We start from the raw sequence: 23,971 nt of genomic DNA on the forward strand, positions 1-23,971 counted from the left end.
AGATGTAGAGGGCTAAAGGAAGCTTTGGAGGTAGGGATGAGTTATAGAAGTGATAAAATTAGTGATAAAAAAGTTTTTACAAAATCTGACAAACGTTTTCTCGTTGCAGATGCTGCCTGACCAGTGAGTGTTTCCAGCATTTTCACATCTCAGCTGTGGCTTAGTTGGTAACACTCTTGCTTTGGTATCCAGGACTTGAACACAAAACTAAAAGTCAAGGTTGACCCTCTAGTGCAGTACTGAGGGGTGCTGCACTACTACTGGTGCCATCTTTTGGCTGAGACATTAAACTAAGGCCATATTAGCTCTCTCAGGTGGGTGTAAAAGATCCAAAGGCACTAGCTCAAGGAGGGTTGTTATTCCTTGTGTCCTAGCCAATATTTATTCCTCAACCAACTGATCTTAAATTATCCAGACATTGTCGTGTTGCTGCTTGTGTGAGTTTCTGTCAGTAGACCTCTTGCCGTGTTTCCCACAGAACAGTGACTAGATACCAATTAGGTGTAAAGTACTTTGGGACATCCAATGGATTTGAACTCTGCTATATAAATGCAAGCCTCCTTCTTTTCCTGTTCTTTTTATAGACTTCCAGCCTCTGCAGTATTGTGCTGTTGCAAATCATTAGCATTGTGAATCAAATCAATCTAGGAATGGCACAGTGGTTAGCACTGCTGTCTCTCAGCGCCAGGGACCCAGGTTCGATTCCGGCCTTGGATCACCGTCTGTGTGGAGTTTGCACGTTCTCCGTGTCTGCGAGGATTTCCTCCGAGTGCTCCGGTTTCCTCCCGCAGTCCGAAGATGCATGGGTGAGGTTGATTGGCCGTGCTAAATTGATCCTGGTGTCGGGGGAGGTGGCAGGGTAAATATGTGGGGTTACGGGAATAGGTCCTGGGTGGGATTGTGGTCGGTGCAGACTCAATGGGCCGAACGGCCTCCTTCTGCACTGTAGGGATTCTATGATATGATTCTAAATTTTGGTGACCAGACAGCAACGGCTGCCAAATACAACTGGCACTGGTGAACACTTCTCTCACAGGCCACGTACACACGAGTAAACACATCTGCTTTGTTACACACTGCTTGCCCAGGAAATGTTCACCTGTACTTCAATTAATCTTTTGCAAATTATATCACCAAGATTCTGAAGAAAAATCATATTTGACTTGAAACATTAACTCTGCCTCTCTCTCCGCAAATGCTGCCAGACCTGCTGAGTATTTCCAGCATTTTTATTTCAGATTTCCAGCATCTTCAGTATTTTGCATTTATCATATTCTGTAACACTGACTGCTCTCATTTTGACATTACACTAATGCAGCATTTGGTTTTGAATAGCCTTTAACTCAACACAGTTGTGCGTACGACTAATGCTAGCATACCTGCACTATGGAAATATATTCAAAACAGCAATGGGCTACATACGGTTGAATTGAAATAAATTGTTCCAATGTTCTCCTTCTCTCCCTTGAATCATGCCCGCACTGCAAATTTAAGTGTTAAATAACTCAGCTCCTATTTAATCCAATGGTGCAGCAGCAGCAACACATTCTCAGTTAGTACCCCTCACGTGCTGAATAGTGCTGCACTGTGCAACAGAAGGGAGTTATTGCAGAAAACATGCCACTGATCCCTTGGGATCCCTGCAACACAAGGCCACCTCTATTTTGGAGTATTCATTGCTGAGTCTTTGAATTAGTGATTAACATATAGGAGTGGAGATGTAACTATGAAAACAACTGTTTGTTTTCAGCTAAACTACTTTCCTTTGGCACTGGGGGGGGGGGGGGTTGTTGTTGTACAAGTACGTAATTTTGTTAAGTAGAATTTCACAAACCTTCTGTGGAATGTCCCTCTTCCCCACTCCAACACATCAAGCAAAAAGGGCCTTTCAAAAATTCAAACATTATTGCGGATGTGGTTCCTATTTTCAAGAAGGGGAATAGGGATAGCCCAGGAAATTACCGACCGGTGAGTCTAACCTCAGTGGTTGGTAAGCTGATGGAGAAGATCCTGAGGGATAAGATTTATGAGCATTTAGAGAGGTTTAGTATGCTCAAGAATACTCAGCATGGCTTTGTCAAAGGCAGATTTTTTTTAATTGAATTCAATTTCCACCATCTACTGTGGTGGGATTCGAACCCGGGCCTCCAGAACATTAGCTGAGTTTCTGGATGAATAATCTAGTGATAATATCAGAGTCCATAGGGGAGAAGGATAGGAGAGCGCGCAGAATATAGTGTTACAGTCATAGCTCGGGTGTAGATAAAGATCAACTTAATGCTAGGTAGGTCCATTCAAAAGTCTGATGGCAGCAGGGAAGAAGTTGTTCTTGCGTCGGTTTCGTAGATACAAAAGTCTAGGTGCTTTCAGATGTTTGTATCTTTTTCCTGACGGAAGACTCAAGATGCTATTTCTTGTGTTAAAAGAAAATTGGATAAATATTTAAAGCAGAGGAAGACAGAAAGCTATGACGAAAGATTAGGCCAGTGGGCTTTGGTATGCTCTCGCATAAAAGCAGCACAGACACAATGTGCGAATGGTCTCCTCCTGTGCTGTGAACCTCTACTGTTCTATGACTGTTGCCTAGCTCAATGTTACAGCATTATATGCACTGGCCCAACCAAGACTTCATGTTTGTCAGTCTTTCTAGGTGGTAAAAATTCCATTGGCAAATCCAATACTGATAGTTTACTGAGAAAACATACCCACTTCCAGATTTGCACTATGAAATGCGACAAAAAATTTAATGGGGTGACCATATAGTGCAAGTATTTATACAGCAAAACTAAACAGACATTTTCATGAATGAATGGAGGATTCACAAAGTCCTGTCATCCATTTCACATTATGATGATAGGACTTTGGATTGTGGCTTAAAAAGCTGGCAAAAGCATTCGAGTGGAAATTAATTGGGATTCAATGAGGGGAAAACAATTGGGAATGTAGAATTGGAACGCAGCCACACAGGAAACAGCCTGAATTCTATTTCCCCAGGAAATTTCAGGACAGTCATAATGGGGCTAGGTAGACTTTAATAAGTGAGCTGGAAGCAATGTATCTTATATTGAAATGCACAGCATAGCATAGAGAGGGCATTTTATGTTGGTTTTCCATTATAAAGACCCGTTATAAAGAACTGGCAAGTGCATAGTTGCCAGAATGGCATCAACACCCCATGTCCTACCAACACTACGAGATCAAGCTAAAGTTACTCCACTGACAAATAAATCAAAGCTACACAAATGAGTGTCAACTATGCAAAGCAACAGCTGTGCAAGCATTCTACGGTCTAGCATTGCAATAAAAGCAAAGTCACATTGACCTACAGGTCATATTGTATGATACCTATGCATTCCATCCTTACGGTGACAGGGAGACAACTCTGCCCGAGTGTTACTTTGTTTAGTTACGTCCAAAACTATTTTTTTTTTTAGAACCAATAGTAATCTTTATACGAGCTGATGCGAAAAGTAAGATTCAAATCTGATTAATTACTCTGAAGCACCGTGACCACTGATTGACCAAATGTAGGTAAAATCAGCAGCCATTTTGCACACAGCAATATCTTAGCAACTGCTTTGAGATGATTAACTGGATTTTTGGTGCGCAGTTCACTGAGAGGGTTTTTAACATCTGCCAAGTTTTTGGTTTGATCTCCTACATGAAGGAGAGCACCCCTGCACGGTACCTCCTTCAGTTAACTGAGAGTGTACTATGCTCAAGTTTTTGAGTGGGGCTGGGGCAAGTCAAGAGACAAGTCAACCTAAGTTAAACTGACACTTGAAAGGGTATAAGAGAAAACAAATTCCATTGCAATTTCTGTGAGGACATAGAACGGTGCTGAGTGGGAATGAGAGTGGGGAGACTGTCCTCAACTTTGCAGTATAACCTTCTCTTTAATCTCCCAGAGCCCTGACACTATATAAGTACGAGGGAGAAAGGAATAGAGGAGGATGTGTTAATAGGGTTATGGTTGATGAATTAAAAACAGTGGGAGGGAGCACATGTGGAGCTTAAATACCAGCACCGATCAGTTGGGTTGAATGGTCTCTTTCTGTAAAATTCTATTACATGCAACTCCATCATTTCCCTCCCCACCCAGTGAACACACTACTTGGAGTAACAAATTCCTCTCTTGAGGGAGCCCACAAAGGGGGCATAATCTCAAATCAGAGCGAAGCCATTCAGCGCTTACACCACGGGCAGTGGGAATATGGAGAACACGCTCCCTTCCAAAAGGCAGAGAGACAGAGATATTGACAGACTTGCACTAGATAATCAAAGGTTGGGAAATTAAATTGAGGTACAAACAAGTAATGATCTAACTGACTTGCAGATCAAGTTCAAGGGTTTGAACGACCTATTTCTGTCCTTAAAAGCATCCACAAACACTGGCATAGTTGCCTGTTAAGAGGAGCTAGTCAAATATCTCCGCCACACAGAACAAATATATTTTTCAGTAGAAACTTTCACTTTAAGACCTCAGAGTTGGCCCAGTCTCATTTGCAACAAATCTTCTGGCCTTCACGCTCCAATCCAGAAATTTGAGCATGCATTCTAGGTTGAGACTACAAAACGGTACTGAAGGAGTGCTGCACTGCCAGAAGTGCCATCTTGTTTGTTCTCTGAAGTGGATTAAAACTATTGTGTAACACAACTTCAGTAATGATGTGGAGATGTCGGTGTTGGACTGAGGTGAACCACATGTTACCCGCCGCACCCCAGATTACTTCCTGTAAAATCTTATGTACAGTATTGCCATGAATTAAAAGTTGGCCTGACAAAGAAGTCTCAAAACACGAGGTTAAAGTCCAACAGGTTTATCTGGTATCACAAGCTTTCGGAGCGCTGCTTCTTTCAGTAAGAGCAGGAGATTGCCCTCCCCCGCGTCTTGGCCAATATATATCTTGCAATCAAAATCAGGAAAAATAAGTTATCTGGTCATTATCACATTGCTGTTTGTGGGAGCTCGCTGTGTTTCTAACATTAGCAAGACAATAGCAAGACATATTTTAAAATTCAGAGGGAAAGGGACACCCTAAAGCACTGCACTATTAATACTTTGCTGCAGCTTTGAATGTATAACCCAGGAAGCTGAATTCAGATTGGATTATAGAGATTTAACCCCAAGGTGGAGCAGCTCTTCAGTCTGGGGCCAGGAGGGAATCTTAAATTTTTCAATTTGTGAATATTTTAATCCTCATCTGCTCAAACGCTCTGTCGTCAATGTCTGCAAACAGCATGGACCAAAAATTTCGATTTTGCCTTTTCTCACCAGGATCCTGGCCACTGTCAGCATAACTCCCCGCTCCAGAAATGCAACCGAATTCCAGAGAAATAGTTTGGCTTCCAAACCCAGAGATGAAACTTTAATCGGGTTTACTTATTTTACATTTTTGAGGCTGCAGTAATTCTCATTAGTGCCGGATATCCCAAACTGTTCATTTGTTGAACTCATCGAACAAAATTAGCAGTATGAAACGGACACTTATTTCCCCCCACTTCATTATTTTGCCTTTCTCTCTGTTTTGCCCCAAAGATAATTTTGCTGACCGAAAGCTTTTTAATCCAAGCTATCCTTGTCAAAGTGATGAGCCAAAATTAAACAGCAACGCAACGTGCCAAAATAAATTTTTTAAAAGCTGAACATTCAATGAAACCACGGCAAAATGCCCAACTCAAGAATCATAGACTCCCTATAGTGCAGAAGGAGGCCATTCAGCCCAATAAGTCTGCACCGACTTTCTGAAGGAGGATATTACCCAGGCGACCCTCCTCCCCCAATCACTGTAACCTCACGAATTTACCATGGCTAACCCACAGTCAAATAATCTACCAACAGGCATTGTTGGGATATTTCTAGGGAACCGTGGTGCACCAAAAAAGTTTCTTTGTTGGTTAAAAAGAAAAAGGAGGCTTATGTTCGGATGAGACGTGAGCACTCGGGTAGTGCACTAGAAAGCTTTAGATTGGCTAAGAGGGAGTTGAAGAGCGAGCTTAGAAGGGCTAAAAGGGGACATGAGAAGACTTTGGCGGATAGGGTTAAAGAGAATCCTAAGGCGTTCTATAGGTATGTCAAGAACAGAAGGTTGGTTAGGGCAAGTTTAGGGCCAGTTATAGATGGCAGAGGGAAGTTATGTGTGGAACCGGAGGAGATTGGTGAAGCATTGAACCAATATTTCTCTTCGGTGTTCACGCAAGGGGACATGAATATAGCTGAGGAGGACACTGGGTTGCAAGGGAGTAGAATAGACAGTATTACAGTTGATAAGGAGGATGTGCAGGATATTCTGGAGGGTCTGAAAATAGATAAATCCCCTGGTCCGGATGGGATTTATCCAAGGATTCTCTGGGAGGCAAGAGAAGTGATTGCAGAGCCTCTGGCTCTGATCTTCAGGTCGTCGTTGGCCTCTGGTATAGTACCAGAAGATTGGAGGTTAGCGAATGTTGTCCCATTGTTTAAGAAGGGGAACAGAGACTTCCCCGGGAATTATAGACCGGTGAGTCTCACTTCTGTTGTCGGCAAGATGTTGGAAAAAATTATAAGGGATAGGATTTATAGTTATTTGGAGAGTAATGAATTGATAGGTGATAGTCAGCATGGTTTTGTGGCAGGTAGGTCGTGCCTTACTAACCTTATTGAGTTTTTTGAGAAAGTGACCAAGGAGGTGGATGGGGGCAAGGCAGTGGACGTGGTATATATGGATTTTAGTAAGGCGTTTGATAAGGTTCACCATGGTAGGCTTCTGCAGAAAATGCAGATGTATGGGATTGGGGGTGATCTAGGAAATTGGATCAGGAATTGGCTAGCGGATAGGAAACAGAGGGTGGTGGTTGATAGTAAATATTCATCATGGAGTGCGGTTACAAGTGGTGTACCTCAGGGATCTGTTTTGGGGCCACTGCTGTTTGTAATATTTATTAATGATCTGGATGAGGGTATAGTTGGGTGGATTAGCAAATTTGCTGATGACACCAAAGTCGGTGGTGTGGTAGACAGTGAGGAAGGGTGTCGTAGTTTGCAGGAAGACTTAGACAGGTTGCAAAGTTGGGCCGAGAGGTGGCGGATGGAGTTTAATGCGGAGAAGTGTGAGGTAATTCACTTTGGTAGGAATAACAGATGTGTTGAGTATAGGGCTAACGGGAGGACTTTGAATAGTGTGGAGGAGCAGAGGGATCTAGGTGTATGTGTGCATAGATCCCTGAAAGTTGGGAATCAAGTAGATAAGGTTGTTAAGAAGGCATATGGTGTCTTGGCGTTTATTGGTAGGGGGATTGAATTTAGGAGTCGTAGCGTTATGTTGCAACTGTACACAACTCTGGTGCGGCCGCACTTGGAGTACTGTGTGCAGTTCTGGTCCCCACATTACAGGAAGGATGTGGAGGCTTTGGAGAGGGTGCAGAGGAGGTTTACCAGGATGTTGCCTGGTATGGAGGGGAGATCCTATGAGGAGAGGCTGAGGGATTTGGGATTGTTTTCGCTGGAAAGGCGGCGGCTAAGAGGGGATCTTATTGAAACATATAAGATGATTAGAGGTTTAGATAGGGTGGATAGTGATAGCCTTTTTCCTCTGATGGAGAAATCCAGCACGAGGGGGCATGGCTTTAAATTGAGGGGGGGTAGTTATAGAACCGATGTCAGGGGTAGGTTCTTTACCCAGAGGGTGGTGAGGGATTGGAATGCCCTGCCAGCATCAGTAGTAAATGCGCCTAGTTTGGGGGCGTTTAAGAGATCCGTAGATAGGTTCATGGACGAAAAGAAATTGGTTTAGGTTGGAGGGTCACAGTTTTTTTTTTTTTTTAACTGGTCGGTGCAACATCGTGGGCCGAAGGGCCTGTTCTGCGCTGTAATGTTCTATGTTCTATTCTTATAATAACGAGGATGCAAAAAAAAAGGATCTCTTGGAAAAACAAGGCTCAGATAACTTGAAACGAAGTTGCTGCGGCATAAATTTTATTCCTGGTTAATCTGTCACCCAGAGCTCTATGGCTCACCAATAGATTACACCAGAATTAATATTTAGCAATGATTGTAAACCCAACAGAATCCTGATTTCAGAATCTAACACTCACCTGGAAGCCAAGTTTCATAAGAAAACATACAAGTAATGCACACCACGGTTGTTGCATTTTTTCCTTTATTCTTTCACAGGATGTGGGCATCGCTGGCTGGGCCAGCATTTGCTGCCCATTCCTCATTGCCCTTGAACTAAATGGCATGCCACACCATTCCAGAGGGCAGTTAAAAGAGTCAACCACATTGTTGTGGACCTGGAGTCACATGTAGACCAGGCCGGGTAAGGATGGCAGATTTCTTTCCTGAAAGGGCATTAGTGAACCAGATGGGTTTTTTTAAAAAACAACAATCAATAATGGTTTCATGGTCATCGTTACTGAGACTAGCTTGTCAATTCTATATTATTAATTGAATTTTTAAATCCCACCAGCTGCTGCGGTGGTACTTGAACTCAAGTCCGCAGAACATTTAGCCTCTGGGTTACTAGCCCAGTGACTTTACCACTACGCATTTAGAAATCAGAATTTTGTCAGACCCAGTAATCTGCATTGCAAACAAAATGTAGGTGATGTAAAACAAGGGGACTTCGTCCCCAATTAACTTATAGTGAGAGTAGGTTGCCATCTAACAAAAACGCTCAGAGTATCTTCAACTGAACCTAATTTACCGAACAGAATAGATTAACAGATCTTCACATCATATCCAGTTGTTTTATATATTGCCTCCAGCACCAGAATTGCATAGTCAATGCCTGCATGGTTTCTTTACACTGGTGGATTAAAGGGATCAAACTTGAATGATAAATAGCATCAGATGCAGAGCTCACTCCATGTAGCAGGCAAGGCCATGCAGGTTACATATGGTACGTTTTGGAAATGTACAAGACCAAGCAAATGTGGAATGAGGAAGAGGGGGAGGCGGGTGGGGGGTCTTAAGGGCAGAGATGAATTAGGAAGGAAATGATATATGGAGGGGAAAAGCAGAGAACACAAACAGAGAAAGAAATGAAGGGAGGGGGGAAAAGGGAGGAGGGGCAAGAAGGAGGAAAGAAATATTTAGAATTAAATATCAACTTTCACAACCTCAAGTTTGTTCCATATTGTTTTGCAGCCAATGAACTATTTTTTCAAGTTAGTTACTACTGCAATGCAATGTAGGAAACATAACAGCCAATTTGTGCGCAGCAAGGTCCCCTTGACGGCAATGGGATAAACAACCAGATCATCTGCTTTTAGTGATGTTGGTTCAGGGATTACTATTGACCTGGAAACCAGCAACAATCCCTCCCCTGCTCTTCTTCGAAATAGTTCCACGCGATCTTTCACATCCACGAAAGGTAGACGGGACCTTGGTTTGATATCCCATCCAAAAAGTGGGCTGTCCAACAGTGCAGCTCTCCCTCAGTACTCCACTTTGTCTCGGGATACACATGGTGACCAAGTCTCTGATGTGGGGACTTGAACCCAAGAACTTCTGATACAGGGGTAAGAATGTTACTTATCCACAGCTGACACTCTGCTGAGAGGAAGAAGGGAGAGAATCTTCATCACTTAATACCTTTATTCTTGCTTAGAAAGGAGCTCTTGATTTTCTTTTGGTGTAATCCGTCTAACACTTTCATTCCTCTATAAATTCGAACACTTATTTTCTTGAAATATATGTCTTAACATTTTGATCCCCTAAAATTTATTTCCCTACTGGAAATTTTAATTCTGGCCCTTCATATTCAAAGTTATGGTCTACATCACAACCTTCCCAAAAAGGGTCTTTAAGTGCAAAATTATTGCAAGATGATGATATAGATGCTCGGAGTAAAAAAACCTAAATAAGCTACAATTAGATTGATTCAAAAGTGGGTATGTACTTATGTTACATAAATCAATACTTGCAAAAACAGTATAATCTACATTAATTATAAAGCTCTTACTTAGAAAACATGTCTGGTGCAGCTCATTTCTTGGGGATCTGATATGAGTAGCGGTTTTGAGAGTTGACTTGACCTATTGTTTCTTTTTGGCAGCACTTTGGTTCAAAGGAGTGCAACCAAGTTAATAGGATTTAAACCAATTAACTAGTTTTCCATCTCGTTACTACTTTGTGGGACTTTGCTGCTGCAGAAGACTTCCTGCGTTCACAATGTAACAACGCATTCCAAATAATATTCCATTTTTATGAAACATCCTGAGGTGTCTCGCTGGTTTAATAAGGTGATACATTTAGCAAGTGTTCACTACAATATGTAGCAAAAATTTAGGTGTAAAGCAAGAGCAGATTAGGCAAAAAAAAACAATGCCAGCTTCATGCGTCTATTAGTGCTGCAACTTAAAACAAGGTCAAGTCTTCAAAGCAGCATTTTGAAACGCCCATCTTTCCGGCCTCTTCACCGTGAAGCACTTACAGCTGAAGTAAAATAAGAGAATGAAAGGTTTGCATTTAAATAGCAACCATCACCACCTCGGGACATCCCAAAGCGTTTTACAGTCAGTGAAGTAATTTTGAAGTGGGTGACTACATAGGCCTTTCTCACACTTAACAATTCCAGTCTGAAGTGTGATAATACTGTGCTTTTGATATATTTTATGTTTCAAGGGGACTGTTTTAAAGTTCAGTTTTTTTCTACAGGCAAGTCAGTGTGTCTGGAAGGAATACAGCTCAGATGCTGGGAAAGCAGGATAATTTTAGCCATGTAGCGTTTATTTAGGAGAGAGCGAATGGATTTTTGTTTATAGGTAGAAACCCTGGGGTTTTTTGATTAAAGGAATGGAAGGTGGTTTTAGATATGCAAGGTCATGTGATAATGTGGCTAATGAGAGGAGCTAGGTTTGTAGCAGAGAAACAATTCTTCAGTTTCTGATTGCGGTTGCTTAAAGACAGAAGTCTACAAGCTGCTCTGAAAATCAAAACCTTCTCTGAAAGCTTCAAAAGTGTTCACCAAATTTATAGCAATTATGCCCTGGTTTGCTAACTGTATTTAAAGTGGCATTCGAGTCTAAGAAGGTCATTGCTTATTTGGACCTGAAATAGTAATGAGTTAAAAATTAAAGTTGTTTCATTTTTCTCAACTATCGTTCAACTGTTAAAAGTTAAGCTACTTCGTTTTGTTGGAGTTATATTTAAAGTGCATTGTGCATAAAGCATGTTTCGATAAAAGGTCCCCAATTTGGCAGTAAAATTACACCTGGAGTGAACCTATCCCCACATTTATGACAAAATAGAAAATTGTTGGGGTCTAGTCTGTCATAATATAGCTTGGAGGTCAGAAACTCAACACCAAAACCAGCCCAAAAGAAAACTTGTTCTCTGATGCTCCCCCCACTTCCACTCTGACGCACCCCAGCCCGACCCTCATTCTTTTTTTAAAAATCTTTCCTTACACTTTTATCGTCACTCAAGTTTCTTTGTAGGAGCAAGCTTTCTGCTCCAGCTGAGTTAAATTGTAATCATACGAGCTGCGTATATAAAAGTTAAGGTTCTGTCTTTAAAATAACCAATTAGGTAATAATTAATACAGTCTGGGCTGAGGGCTTCTTGCCAAACATGCTATGAATGAACTCGAGCAATATCGATACGTAATTCTTTGGCTGGCCTTGCTCTTGCAAGTTTATCTCTTTCTCCCAGACGGGCGCAGCTCTTCAAGCAGCACAATGGATAACTACACAAACTCAGTCACACAAATGGAAACATTAATATGAATAGTAATGAATTTCGTTTCAGCGCTGCATTCATATAATGCCCCATCACATCACTAAGAAACATCTCTAAAGCACTTGCCGCATAATTAACTTATTTGAAGTGCAGTCGCTGCCGGCAACCGGCAGAGCAAGAGCTCTCAAACAGCGATGAGGCGGAAGCAGCTACTCTGGTTTTGGCAGCTTTGACTGAGGGCAGAATGTTAGCCAGGTCAGAGAGAACTCCTTGCAATCCTTTGAAATGTCATCGTGGGATCTTTAGCACCCACTTAAACCAGCTGATAAGACCTGGGTTTCAACAGCTCATCTGAAGGATGGCATGCCCAACAATGCAGCACCCCTTCGGCACTGCACTAAAAAAGTCAGCCTCGACTTGGGTAGGGGTTTGACCCCACAATCTCATGACTTGAGACACAAGAGTCCTAACAACAGAGCCAAGTTGAATAATTTACTTGATCAGAAGAAAAGTCATGCCACTAAGCATAGACATTCCACTTCTATGAACACAGATTTATAATGAACACAGCCCTCAAATTTGAGATGCATTTTAAAAATGAGCAAAATGCCTGATTTTTCAACTAGCAGGGCACTTGAGGGCACCCCCCACCAAAACAAAAATCTCTTGTGACTGTATAACGTGCTATAGCATACTCAGTGCAGAGTTAGGTTTTTGAGTCAAGGGTTATAAGGAGCAGACATGAGATTTTTGATTTGATTTATTATTGTCACATGTATTAGCATACAGTGAAAAGTATTGTTTCTGGCACGCTATACAGAGCATACCGTTCATAGAGAAGGAAACGAGAGAATGCAGAGTGTAGTGAAGTTTGAGAAGCATAGAAAGAGAGTAAAAGATAGAATTTGAAGGTACGCTGGGCACGGCTTGCAAGAAGTTGCCTTGCTCCGGTGCCACCTCGATCTTAGATCACAAACAGACCAGCCATGATCTTGTTTAGTGGTGGAGCAGGCTACTGCGGCTCCTAAATCCTAGGTTTCGATAAGCTCAGTGAGATGGCTAACTTGGATGGAAAGAAAAATGGGGGCGGGGAAGCAAAAGAGAGAAAACCCACAAAGTAAATTCCACAATGGAAGGGTGTGAAGTAGTTAGAATAAGGAAATGATTTTACACTGAGTACCTAATCAGGAATGGAGCCTATGTCGACAAGCAGTGCTCCCTGACTGGACCCTTCGCCCACTCCTACGATCAATATTTTCCAGTTCAGCTTGTGGGTGTCCTCACAGTCAGTACGTCAGCTTCTCACATTACTGAAAGTGACTCGCTTATTCCAGCGGCGGGACTGCTGGTCCATGAAGTTTGGATCTTTTTCTGCTGTCAGGGTAGCATTCTCCTTCTTAAAAACGCACTCTCAAAGCATTTTAAACTTAACGGCAGTGAGTGGGGGTGGTGGGGGCTCTGTGCACCCATCGCCCTGCCCAGGTTTCTATTAGTCTTTCAATATTCTGGTGGTTCTTTGACTCCCTGTTTAAATGAGTTCATTTAACTTTCAAAATGACCAATATTCAGAATCAAATTAGCTCCAGTAAGCAGTCTCACAACACCAGGTTAAAGTCCAACGGGTTTATTTGGTAGCACGAGCTTTCGGAGCGCTGCCCCTTCATCAGGTGAGTTAGCTAGTCAACGCTAAATTTAAATTTAGTCAAGCTAGTTTAGCTCGCAAGAAAGAATACTTTTCACTGTATGCTAATACATGCAACAATAATAAATCAAATCAAAAATCATATTCCCTTGCAGCAATTACTGGTTTCAAACTATATAACTTTGGCACACAATAGGTCCCATTACTCATTGTTTGGTGGACTAGATGATGTGCACAAAAAACCCCACCATGGTTTTTCTACTCAACAATGCCAACTACAAGGGGGAACCAGAAATACAAAACAGGCCTAAATAAATAATCGCAGACAAGCTGGTGTTGCACATTTAGACAAAGCTCCTTTTAAAATCAGGATTCCATTCCCCCTCCCCCCCCAACGAAAAGCTAAATTAAATTGACAAAAAATAAGCAGTGATGCAACGTGGCTTGCCTCCATTTGGAGCAGCAGCAGCGATTCATCAATCCTGGAAATCTGAAGATGACAAGAAAAAGCGGATGGGATGTGAGTAACACCGTGTGCAGCCATGCCCAAATGTAGGGAAACGTGCAGTTTTAAACATCGCCCAGGGTCAGGAGGCGTGAACAGCTCTTGCGGGCGGGGGGGGGGGGGGAGTTGCCACGTCCTCTACCTCCTTCTCCACAGGTCCCCCCCCCCCCCCCCCCAGCCCAGCCCCCAAACTCCGAATAGATCCTTAGAGAAACTCTGTCCAAAATTTTTTTAAAAACACACACACACACTAGCAGGTAAGCGTTACACAGCATGCCACTGTTAGTATAATGTTGCAACACAAGAGTCTTTAAATTTAGAATGTAATTTTACATTAAATGCAAGAGCAAAATTCAAATGAACCCAACAAGCAATCTTTTCTCTTGTCGTAATGATATGGAAAAGTTTGCAAACTAGCCCCCCTCTAATAACCAGGAAAAAATAGTTCCTGAAAATGTCCAGGCTGGGTTTACTGGCTGGAATAAACAAACTCTCGAGTTGCTGGGTTTAGTTGTTATTTTAGTCGATTGTTTGACACTTGGGACGAAGTTGTGATGTTTGGGGTCGAGGAGTTTGAAGTGCAACTTGGCCAGAAAGTGCACCAAAAAAGTTTTAGATCGTTTTTTAAAAATCCACTGACGTCGTTCCTTAAGGAGGCAAACTCTTAGGCACTAGGAGAGGAACCAGGGGAAGCTCGGATACACCCAGAATCAGGAATCGTGTCTACAGCAAGGGAGGGGTCGTAGAGAAAGTTTTTTTTTTGCGAGATTTACCTGTTTTTTTGACCGGCCGATGTGTACTCTGCAGCGAGGGTGCCTCAGGTACGAGAGGCGAGCTAGGACTGAGCACACACACACTCACTAAAGCTCACACAGAGACAGCCTCTGCATGAGACTGTGGGAGGGAACCACTCACTCAGTCCAGCAATTTAACCCTTTCACTCACTTTCCAAATTTCCAAGAAGGGGAAGAGAAATATTTGGTATGGGTAAAGTGATGGGCAGTTCACAAGAATAAAAACAGAAAATGTTGGGAACACTCGTCAGGGAAAGGGAGTTACCCCAGATTTTTGTCCTCCAAACAAAGGGTCAGATGATTTCCCAGCATGGTGTTTCGGTTGGGGTTATGAGCTGAAATAGAATCCTACAGTGCAGAAGGAGGCCATTCAGCCCATCGAGTCTGCACCAACCACAATCCCACCCAGGCCCTAACCCCATAATCCCCTCATATTTACCCTCGTTAGTCTCCCTGATACTAGGGTTAATTTAACATGGCCAATCCACCTAACCCACACATCTTTGGGCTGTGGGAGGAAACTGGAGGACCCGGAGGAAACCCACACAAACACAGGGAGAATGTGCAAACTCCACACAGACAGCAACCTAGAATTGAACCTGGGTCCCTGGCGCTGTGAGGCAGCAGTGCTAACCACTGTGCCACCCTAACAGGAGTCAGGGTGGGCAACCCTGGAACAAATCTGCAGGCTACTAGGTTTGGAAGTCAGCTGCCACACTATTTCAGAGGGCAGTTCAGAGTCAACTACATTGCTGTGGGTCTAGAGTCAAATGGAAGCCAGACCAAGTCAGGACAGCAGATTTCCTTCCCTAAAGTGAACCAGATGGGTTTTTACAACAATTGACAATGGTTTCATAGTTGCCACTGCTGAGACTAGCTTTCAATTCCAGATTTTTAACTGAATTTAAATTCTATCAGCTGCAATTGTGTCATTTGAACCTTTGCCCTCAGAACATTAACCTGGGCTTCTGGATTATCAGTCTGGTTGACATTATCACTATGCCACCATCTCGCTGTAACTGATGCTCCCCACCACAACCTTTTGCTCCTACCTTTCCATGCCAACTCACCTCGTCTCCTTGGACCTTTCCTTGACCGCTTTGGCACTTACTGGATAACTTTGATAGAATCATAGAATCCCTGCAGCACAGAAGGCTATTCGGCCCATCGAGTCTGTACTGACCACAATCCCACCCAGGCCCTATTCCCGTAACCCCACACATTTATCCTGCTAATCTCCCTGACACTAAGGGGCAATTTAGCATGGCCAATCGACCTAATCTGCACATCTTTGGAGGATGGGAGGAAACTGGAGCACCCGGAGGAAACCCATGCAGACACGGGGAGAAAGTGCAAACTCCACACAGACCGTGACTGAGGCCGGAATTGAACCTGTGTCCCTGGCGCTGTGAGGCAGCAGTACCACCGGTGGTACTGCATCGGTTTTACATTTCCTGGATAGTTTTGATGGGTTTCAAAGCTGGACAACTGGACATTTTTGAACAGTTTGACAGTTCCACTGAGCTTGTGTGTAAAAAGTACATAATCAAGTTCACATTTAACAATCCCAAAGGGTGCCTTGACTCTCCCAAAAGGCGACTTACCTCGCCCAGAGGTGTCCTGGAACCCTCATCAAAATCAAGAAATAGGACAGATATTAAATTCAGTCATCAATTAATCTGTAAACAAATTCTAGTAAATTTTAGCCCAAGAATCTGCAATGCACTGCAGCATCAGTACTGCACATGTATCGAAAGAGTTAAATCAACACACTGCACAAGGAACAGACAGAATATTCCAGAATCCTTCAGGAAATCACAGAGGAAGCAGATGAGGTCTGTGCATTAACGTCTGGCAAATGTTTTTAAGTATTCTGAAAACTCAAACTTGAAGATAGGTGGATGTTACGCCGATATTCATAAAAATAAGTGAAGCACAAACTTATTCCAGCCCCCAACACCAAAAGAGGATAAATGTTCAAAAGTGTTTAGCGGAATGCTCTCTGTTTAATTTCAAGGAGCAGTAGGAGTCAATGCAAACTTAGAAGCAGCAGGCCACGTGTTAACATTGTTTAATTCTTTCCAAAAGGTAATCTGAGTTGGTAATCTGGTGAATGTTATTTTAGATTTTCAGAATCAGACATTCTTAAAATGAGCTTCTAAAATCATCAAAGTTTCTAGAATCAATGGCAAATCAGCTTATTCAGCTGAAAACTGATGTTAGAACAGAAAGCAGAAGGAGGTGATAAAGAGAAAACAATTGAGGACTAGTTCAATAACTGTGCTTTTCACAGGGTGCTGTTCTGGGCACAGAGCTATTCACATCAATACCAACTCGACACAGAGAGATCTAGGGGTACAGGTTCATAGCTCCTTGAAAGTGGAGTCACAGGCGGTCAGCGTGGTGAAGAAGGCATTCGGCATGCTTGGTTTCATTGGTCAGAACATTGAATACAGGAGTTGGGACGTCTTGTTGAAGTTGTGTAAGACATTGGTATGGCCAAACTTGGAATACTGTGTGCAATTCTGGTCACCCTATTATAGAAAGGATATTATTAAACTAGGAAGGGCGCAGAAAAGATTTACTAGGATGCTACCAGGACTTGATGGTTTGAGTTATAAGGAGACGCTGGATAGACTGGGACTTTTTTCTCTGGAGTGTAGGAGGCTTAGGGGTGATCTTATAGAGCTCTATAAAATAATGAGGGGTATAGATCAGCTAGATAGTCAATATCTTTTCCCAAAGGTAGGGGAGTATAAAACTAGAGGGCATAGGTTTAAGGTGAGAGGGGAGAGATACAGAAAGGTCCAGAGGGGCAATTTTTTCACAGAGGGTGGTGAGTGTCTGGAACAAGCTGCCAGAGGTAGTGGTAGAGGTGGGTACAATTTTGTCTTTTTAAAAGCGTTTAGACAGTTACATGGGTAAGATGGGTATAGAAGGATATGGGCCAAATGCGGGCAATTGGGACTAGCTTAGGGGATAAAAAAAGGGGCGGCATGGACAAGTTGGGCTGAAGGACCTGTTTCCATGCTGTAAGCCTCTTCGACTCTATAAAATCATTAAACTACTGGATGGATCTAAAGTTGAGAAGTACATTCCTAATTGAGAATTTCCCTGAGCAAACAGCACTCCAACCCAGAGTAACTCGCACCAGGAATATGCCAACGGTGGACTTAGCAGGTATGAACAGCAGGGGAAGGATGAGGGCGTCTTGGAAGATTATACGGTGATGTGAATGAGTAACTTAGTGCTAAATAGATTGGCACAGGTCACACAGACCCACCAAATTAGTGGGCTAAGTAATGGTGGACAGATTTTATGTACGACGTGGGTATGGTACTATTTAATATGTGCTGATGGTAAGATTGGATGAGTGTTTTGGGAAACGGGGCACCTTAGCCTCAAGTTACCATGAATAAATTGTATCCTGGAGTACCCATTAGACATGGAAGCTTCCAGCTATGAGTCATATCATCGAGATCTGGGCGCTGCTGTCAGAACCAGTATTTATCGTCCATCCCTCATTATTTTTGGAATGGCGGTGGTGAAGTGGATTGATGGTAAGAAAGGCTGGCTCTAGCATTTTAGAGGACTGGGCACCTTGACCTCGAATTAAAATGGTTAATTAGATACAACAAAAATTTTGCTTCACTTGCAATTCCCGTTAGTCACGGTAGCTTCCAGTGAGTTAGTAAGAATCATGTACTCATGTTCCTTTACCCTGGCACGCACCAGAGATCAAAACCATAATAAGCAATAATGACAACCGTAATAAAGCAACAACTTGTATTTAGAGAGGACTTTTAAAGTAGTAAAGCCTTTAAAAATGTTTCACGTGACTTTTTATCAGGCAAAAACTGACACCAAGCCAAGGAGACATCATGGTATGTGACCAAAATGCGGGTCAAAGAAAGAGGTTTTAAGGAGTGCCTTAAAGAAGCAGGTGAGGATTAGGGGACAATTTTCAGAGTTTAGGGTCTAGACAGCAGAAGGACTAATGATGGAAGTGGAGTGGCACCAGAAATCAGAATTGGACCAGTGCAGGGTTGAGAGTGTTGTAGAGGCGGTACCTTTAGGGGTGGGAGAAAGTACAGCACAGAGGGTAAGTGCCAGCCTGCCCAAATCCCAAAAGGAAGCTTGAAGCAGCTGCCACAACAATTTGCAATTTGTGTATTATGAGGTGTTATCTGAAGTCAAGGTAAGTAACTCTCAGATAATTGTAATGATTTTATATATTAAAGTTAAACATTTGTTAGAATAAATAAGGGAAATCTGACATAAATTCTCCACTCTTGAGGGTAGCAACAAACAGGTCTGGCTTCAACACACACTATCTTGTTCAAGATCACACAGCCATATACCACAGTCTTCAGTCTCATTTTATGTTTTTCCTCTTTGATTTTCTTCCTCTATTGTTTCCACAACCCTTTAGAAATTCCTCTTCCCAGAATTGATCAACTGTTTTTTTCATTAATCCATGGCCACTATATTTATAAAGTAAACTTACCATTTGTCTCTTTCATTTACAATCTCCCAATTATATATGTTCCTTTTGAGATACAACAGTTAATTTCAAGTCACCTCCTTTATCTTCGTAATGCAAATTTCCACCCATGGTGTTTCTTTGCCACTCCATCTTAACTATGTTCATTATAACTTCAACTTGCCTTCACACCTCCTTGATTGATGTTTTGACCTCTGCAATCTACTGTCTGCAATTCAATTAATTCAGTCACACTCATACAAGCTTGTTTCCTCATGTATGACAATGATATTACAAAAAAAAATTAAGACTCATGTAGGAGAAATATATTTTGACCAGGTCATTAGGTGAACTTCCCTTCCCTTCTTCCAAATGTACCATGAGAGCTTTTATGTCTGCCTTACGAATTGAACAGGACCTCATTTGAAAGATGGCACCTTGAACACTGCGACACTCAGCACCACATTGAGGTGCCACCCTGGATTATGTGCCCAAGTCTTTGGAGTGGTGTTTAACCCCAAAGACCTCTGGCTCTGAGGAAAGGGAGCTACCACTATGCCAAAAGAATCAAGGCTGTTTTTTTTATTTAAATGATTATCTGTATGTGTTTATTGTCTCAATTTGTCAAAAAACGGGTTTGTGAAAACATCCACAACCAATTGCTTTGATAGCGGCTTCAGCATATTGTCAATCTGTTATCGTAATCTTCTTGATTCTCGCTCAAATTCCAAAAGCGTGAGCTCATCTCCCTCATGAACTAGTCCTGAAGAGCTGAAATGCCTCAAGATGTTCCAAATTACGAGTTACATTTGACGGTATATCTCTACTTTGCGGCACAGAGGACAAGTACTTTAGCACCACCAAACATGAGAAAGACATTTTGCAAAATGTCAGCAAACCTCACTTTACTCATGCTGAACTCCCTTATCTAATGACCTAACTAAAGGCTAAACGAAACACAACCTGTGACCAGAAAATCTCTGCAAAATAACTCAACTCCCTTCATTCAACAGAGCAAGTTCCAAGTTGGCCATAAACCTCCATTAAACAGATGCAGCCAACCTCATGTGCTCTGAATGGTAGATAACCACTCCTCTCTTTTGACCCAGGCATGACAATTTTATGCTTTATTCTAGTGCAAAAGGACAATACTGTGGGTGCTGGAAATCTAAATAAAAAATTGAAAATGCTGGAAATACTCAGTAGTTCAGGCAACATCTGAGGACAGAGAAATAGAGCGAACATTTCAGGGTTAGTTATTGTTAGAGTAATTCTGACGAAAGCTCATCGACCTGCAATGTTAACTCTTTCTCCCAGTGCAGATGCTGTCTGACTTTATTTATGTATTAGTCACAAGTAAGGCTTACATTAACATTGCAATGAAGTTACTGTGAAATTCCCCCAGTCGCCACACTCCGGCGCCTGTTCGGGTCAATGCACCCTAACCAGCACGTCTTTCAGAGTGTGGGAGGAAACCGGAGCACCCGGAGCAAAACCCACGCAGACACGGGGAGAATGTGCAGACTCCACACAGACAGTGACCCAAGCCGGGAATCGAACCCGGGTCCCTGGTGCTGTGAAGCAGCAGTGCTAACCACTGGGCCACCGTGCTGCCCCACGCTTGCTGAGGATTACCACGATCTTCTATTTTTCCATGCTCCTATTCTGATTGCCTCTGCAACTCTTTTTTTTTTGGTTCTGATCTGTTCCTGTCATTATCTGCCTGCCACCTGTACAATCCCTCTGCCAAGGCACAGGGACATTTTGTTGGCAATGTCCATTATATTTTTGAAGAATGTTTCGGTATAGGATTCCTGGTGCAGCATCAGCCCTGCCAATGAAAGGAGCGCGTTTGAACGTCAGCCAAACCCTTTGAAAGGTAAAATAAAAGTCCGGTCACATTTCAGAATATGATGCAACGCAAGACCAAGAAATGAGTACCATTTAGTGACCAATTACAAGGTGATAGGCAATAAAATCGAAAGCTTTAGTAGGTGATGAAGAGACATGATTGGGAGGGTAGTGAAAAACATCAATAATTAGGGCAGGACATGGACAGAAATTCTATCTTCCAGGAAGCATTTCTAGCGCGAGCAATCCCTTAGAATTGGAGTATGCGAAACAATTCGTACCATCCATCAGATTTTGCTGCAGATTTTTACCTTGTTGTACCACCCATTAGGGAACTGCTTTATTATTCCTAACACGATCACACCTTTTCTTACTTCTTCTTCCAGTGTCTTGTATTAAACTCCAGTGAAGGATAGAACGGGAACCACCATACACTTATCAGTATTTATTTGCATAAATACACACATTACAAACATGCACCTCCTAACCTAACAACCACCATTTCAGTCATAGAATCCCTACAGTGCAGAAGGAGACCATTCGGCCCATCGAGTCTGCACCAACAACAATCCCACTCCAGGTCCTATTCCCACACATTTACCTCACCAATCCCTATACATCCCGGGACACTATGGGGCAATTTTAGCACGGCCGATGCACCTAACCCGCACGTCTTTCGGACTGTGGGAGGAAACCGGAGCACCCGGAGGAAACCCACGCAGAGACGGGGGAGAAGGTGCAAACTCCACACAGACAGTGACCCGAGCCGGGAATCGAACCCGGGACCCTGGCGCGGTGAGGCAGCGGTGCTAACCACTGTGCCACCGTTCCTATTTCGAAGAGTGCAAGTGGATCTCCAGGTTAATGCCAACTGCTGTTTGCAACTAAACACAAATAACACAACAGTTGACATCTCATGCCGGTGACAAGTACAGCCCGCAGACTGGTCGCAATTCCTAAGACCTTTTGGAAAGCTGTCAGCGCCCCCACTGAGGGAGATACGACAATTTACGTTTAAACAACCATGTTATACAGAAAGGCACTCTATGGAATTTCACGGGGCCACACGGAAAAGCAAACACTTTAGCCAGGGAAAATTTTTTTTAAAGTGGCAAAGTTTGCCATTTAATATTCAGAAGACCAGTCAATGATAGAGTTGCAGATTCTCACCTGAAATCTCTGACAGAGTTATCTCTTGGTATAATGATAAATTAGAGAGATCTTGTAGCGGAGTGGGTAGCATCCCTGCGACTGAGCCAGAAGCTCCAGCTTCAAGTTCCTCTCCAGGACTTGCCAGTTGAGGAATGTGTGCACATAACATGGCCAATCAGGCTGAGTATCAATCTACAAATCCTCACAACACATGCCAATACAGGCGGTCAGAGCGTGTGCTCTGGTCAGCCACGTGATGGAAAGAACATTGGCGCTTCCAACATCACTATCCATAGCTCCAGACCACAGCAGGCATATAAAAAGTACAAGTTGCCACAGCAATTCGGACAGCCCAAGTGAACTGTAACACACTCCACACTATGATGAATGGCAAAGAAAAGTTGCAAAGCAAAAATATGCTGGACGTTTAAGGATTCTGAGAACTCTGAGCGTCTCATTTTGTGTCCTTGTTTGTCGCGATTGTGCGTTCCTTCTATCACGCCCTAATGGTAACCCTTACGACCTTGCCACTTATGGACCTATACTTTTTACTCTTTCACAAGACATGGGCTTTGCTGGCTAGTCTAGCTAGTCCATCATTACCCATCCCCAATTACCCTTGAGAAGGTGTTGGTGAGCTGCCTTCTTGAACCGCTACGGTCCATGTGGTGCAGGTACACCCACAGTGCTGTTAGGAGGGAGTTCCAGGATTTTGACCCAGCGACAGTGAAGGAACGGCGATATAATTCCAAGTGTGTGACTTGGAAGGGAACTTGCAGATGGTGATGTTCCCATGCATCTGCTTCCCTTGTCCTCCTAGGTGGTAGAGGTCACGGGTTTGGAAGGTGCTGTCAAAAGGAGTCTTGGTGAATTACGGTGGTGCATCTTGTCAAGGGTACACTCTGCATCGGTGATGACGGGTGTGGATGTTGAAGGTGGTGGATGGGGTGCCAATCAAGTGGGCTGTTCTGTTCTAGAAGATGTCAAGCTTCTTGAGTCTTGTTGGAGCTGCACTCACCCAGACAGTAAGAAGTCTCACAACACCAGGTTAAAGTCCAACAGGTTTATTTGGTAGCAAATACCATAAGCTTTCGGAGCGCTGCTCCTTCGTCAGATGGAGTGGAAATGTGCTTGCAAACAGTGCACAGAGACACAAAATCAAGTTACAGAATACTGAATAGAATGCGAATCCCTACAACCAGCCAGGTCTTAAAGATACAGACAATGTGGGTGGAGGGAGCATTAAGCACAGGTTAAAGAGATGTGTATTGTCTCCAAACAGGACAGCCTGCAAGTCCAGGTGGCAAGCTGTGGGGGTTACTGATAATGTGACATAAATCCAACATCCCGGTTTAGGCCGTCCTCATGTGTGCGGAACTTGGCTATCAGTTTCTGCTCAGCGACTCTGCGCTGTCGTGTGTCGTGAAGGCCGCCTTGGAGAACGCTTACCTGAAGATCCGAGGCTGAATGCCCGTGACTGCTGAAGTGCTCCCCCACAGGAAGAGAACAGTCTTGCCTGGTGATTGTCGAGCGGTGTTCATTCATCCGTTGTCGTAGCGTCTGCATGGTTTCCCCAATGTACCATGCCTCGGGACATCCTTTCCTGCAGCGTATCAGGTAGACAACGTTGGCCGAGTTGCAAGAGTAGGTACCGTGTACCTGGTAGATGGTGTTCTCACGTGAGATGATGGCATCTGTGTCGATGATCCGGCACGTCTTGCAGAGGTTGCTGTGGCAGGGTTGTGTGGCGTCGTGGTCACTGTTCTCCTGAAGGCTGGGTAGTTTGCTGCGGACAATGGTCTGTTTGAGGTTGCGCGATTGTTTGAAGGCAAGAAGTGGGGGTGTAGGGATGGCCTTGGCGAGATGTTCGTCTTCATCAATG

The 23,971-nt window shown here is 43.2% G+C and overlaps 1 protein-coding gene across 11 annotated transcripts in view; it reads right to left on the minus strand.

The window, feature by feature from the left end:
• The window catches only part of p4ha1b (prolyl 4-hydroxylase, alpha polypeptide I b), a 91,030-nt gene that overhangs the window by 63,787 nt on the left and 3,272 nt on the right, over positions 1–23,971 (minus strand). For 3 of the 11 annotated variants that reach the window (XM_078199450.1, XM_078199452.1, XM_078199449.1), the window contains exons 1-2: positions 14,583–14,665; positions 13,753–13,794 (exon numbers count right to left, since the gene is read on the minus strand). The exons of 4 other annotated variants lie outside the window; for them this stretch is intronic. In XM_078199450.1, coding sequence (XP_078055576.1) covers positions 13,753–13,758 — 6 coding nt within the window. In that variant the 5' untranslated portion in view covers positions 13,759–13,794; positions 14,583–14,665. Of the gene's footprint in view, positions 1–13,752; positions 13,795–14,582; positions 14,700–23,971 lie in introns of those variants that run through there. 4 more of the 11 variants (XM_078199458.1, XM_078199454.1, XM_078199448.1 and 1 more) reach the window with 3 other exon arrangements.

Source organism: Mustelus asterias, chromosome 28 (assembly GCF_964213995.1).
Source record: "Mustelus asterias chromosome 28, sMusAst1.hap1.1, whole genome shotgun sequence".
Classification (NCBI taxonomy): domain Eukaryota; kingdom Metazoa; phylum Chordata; class Chondrichthyes; order Carcharhiniformes; family Triakidae; genus Mustelus; species Mustelus asterias.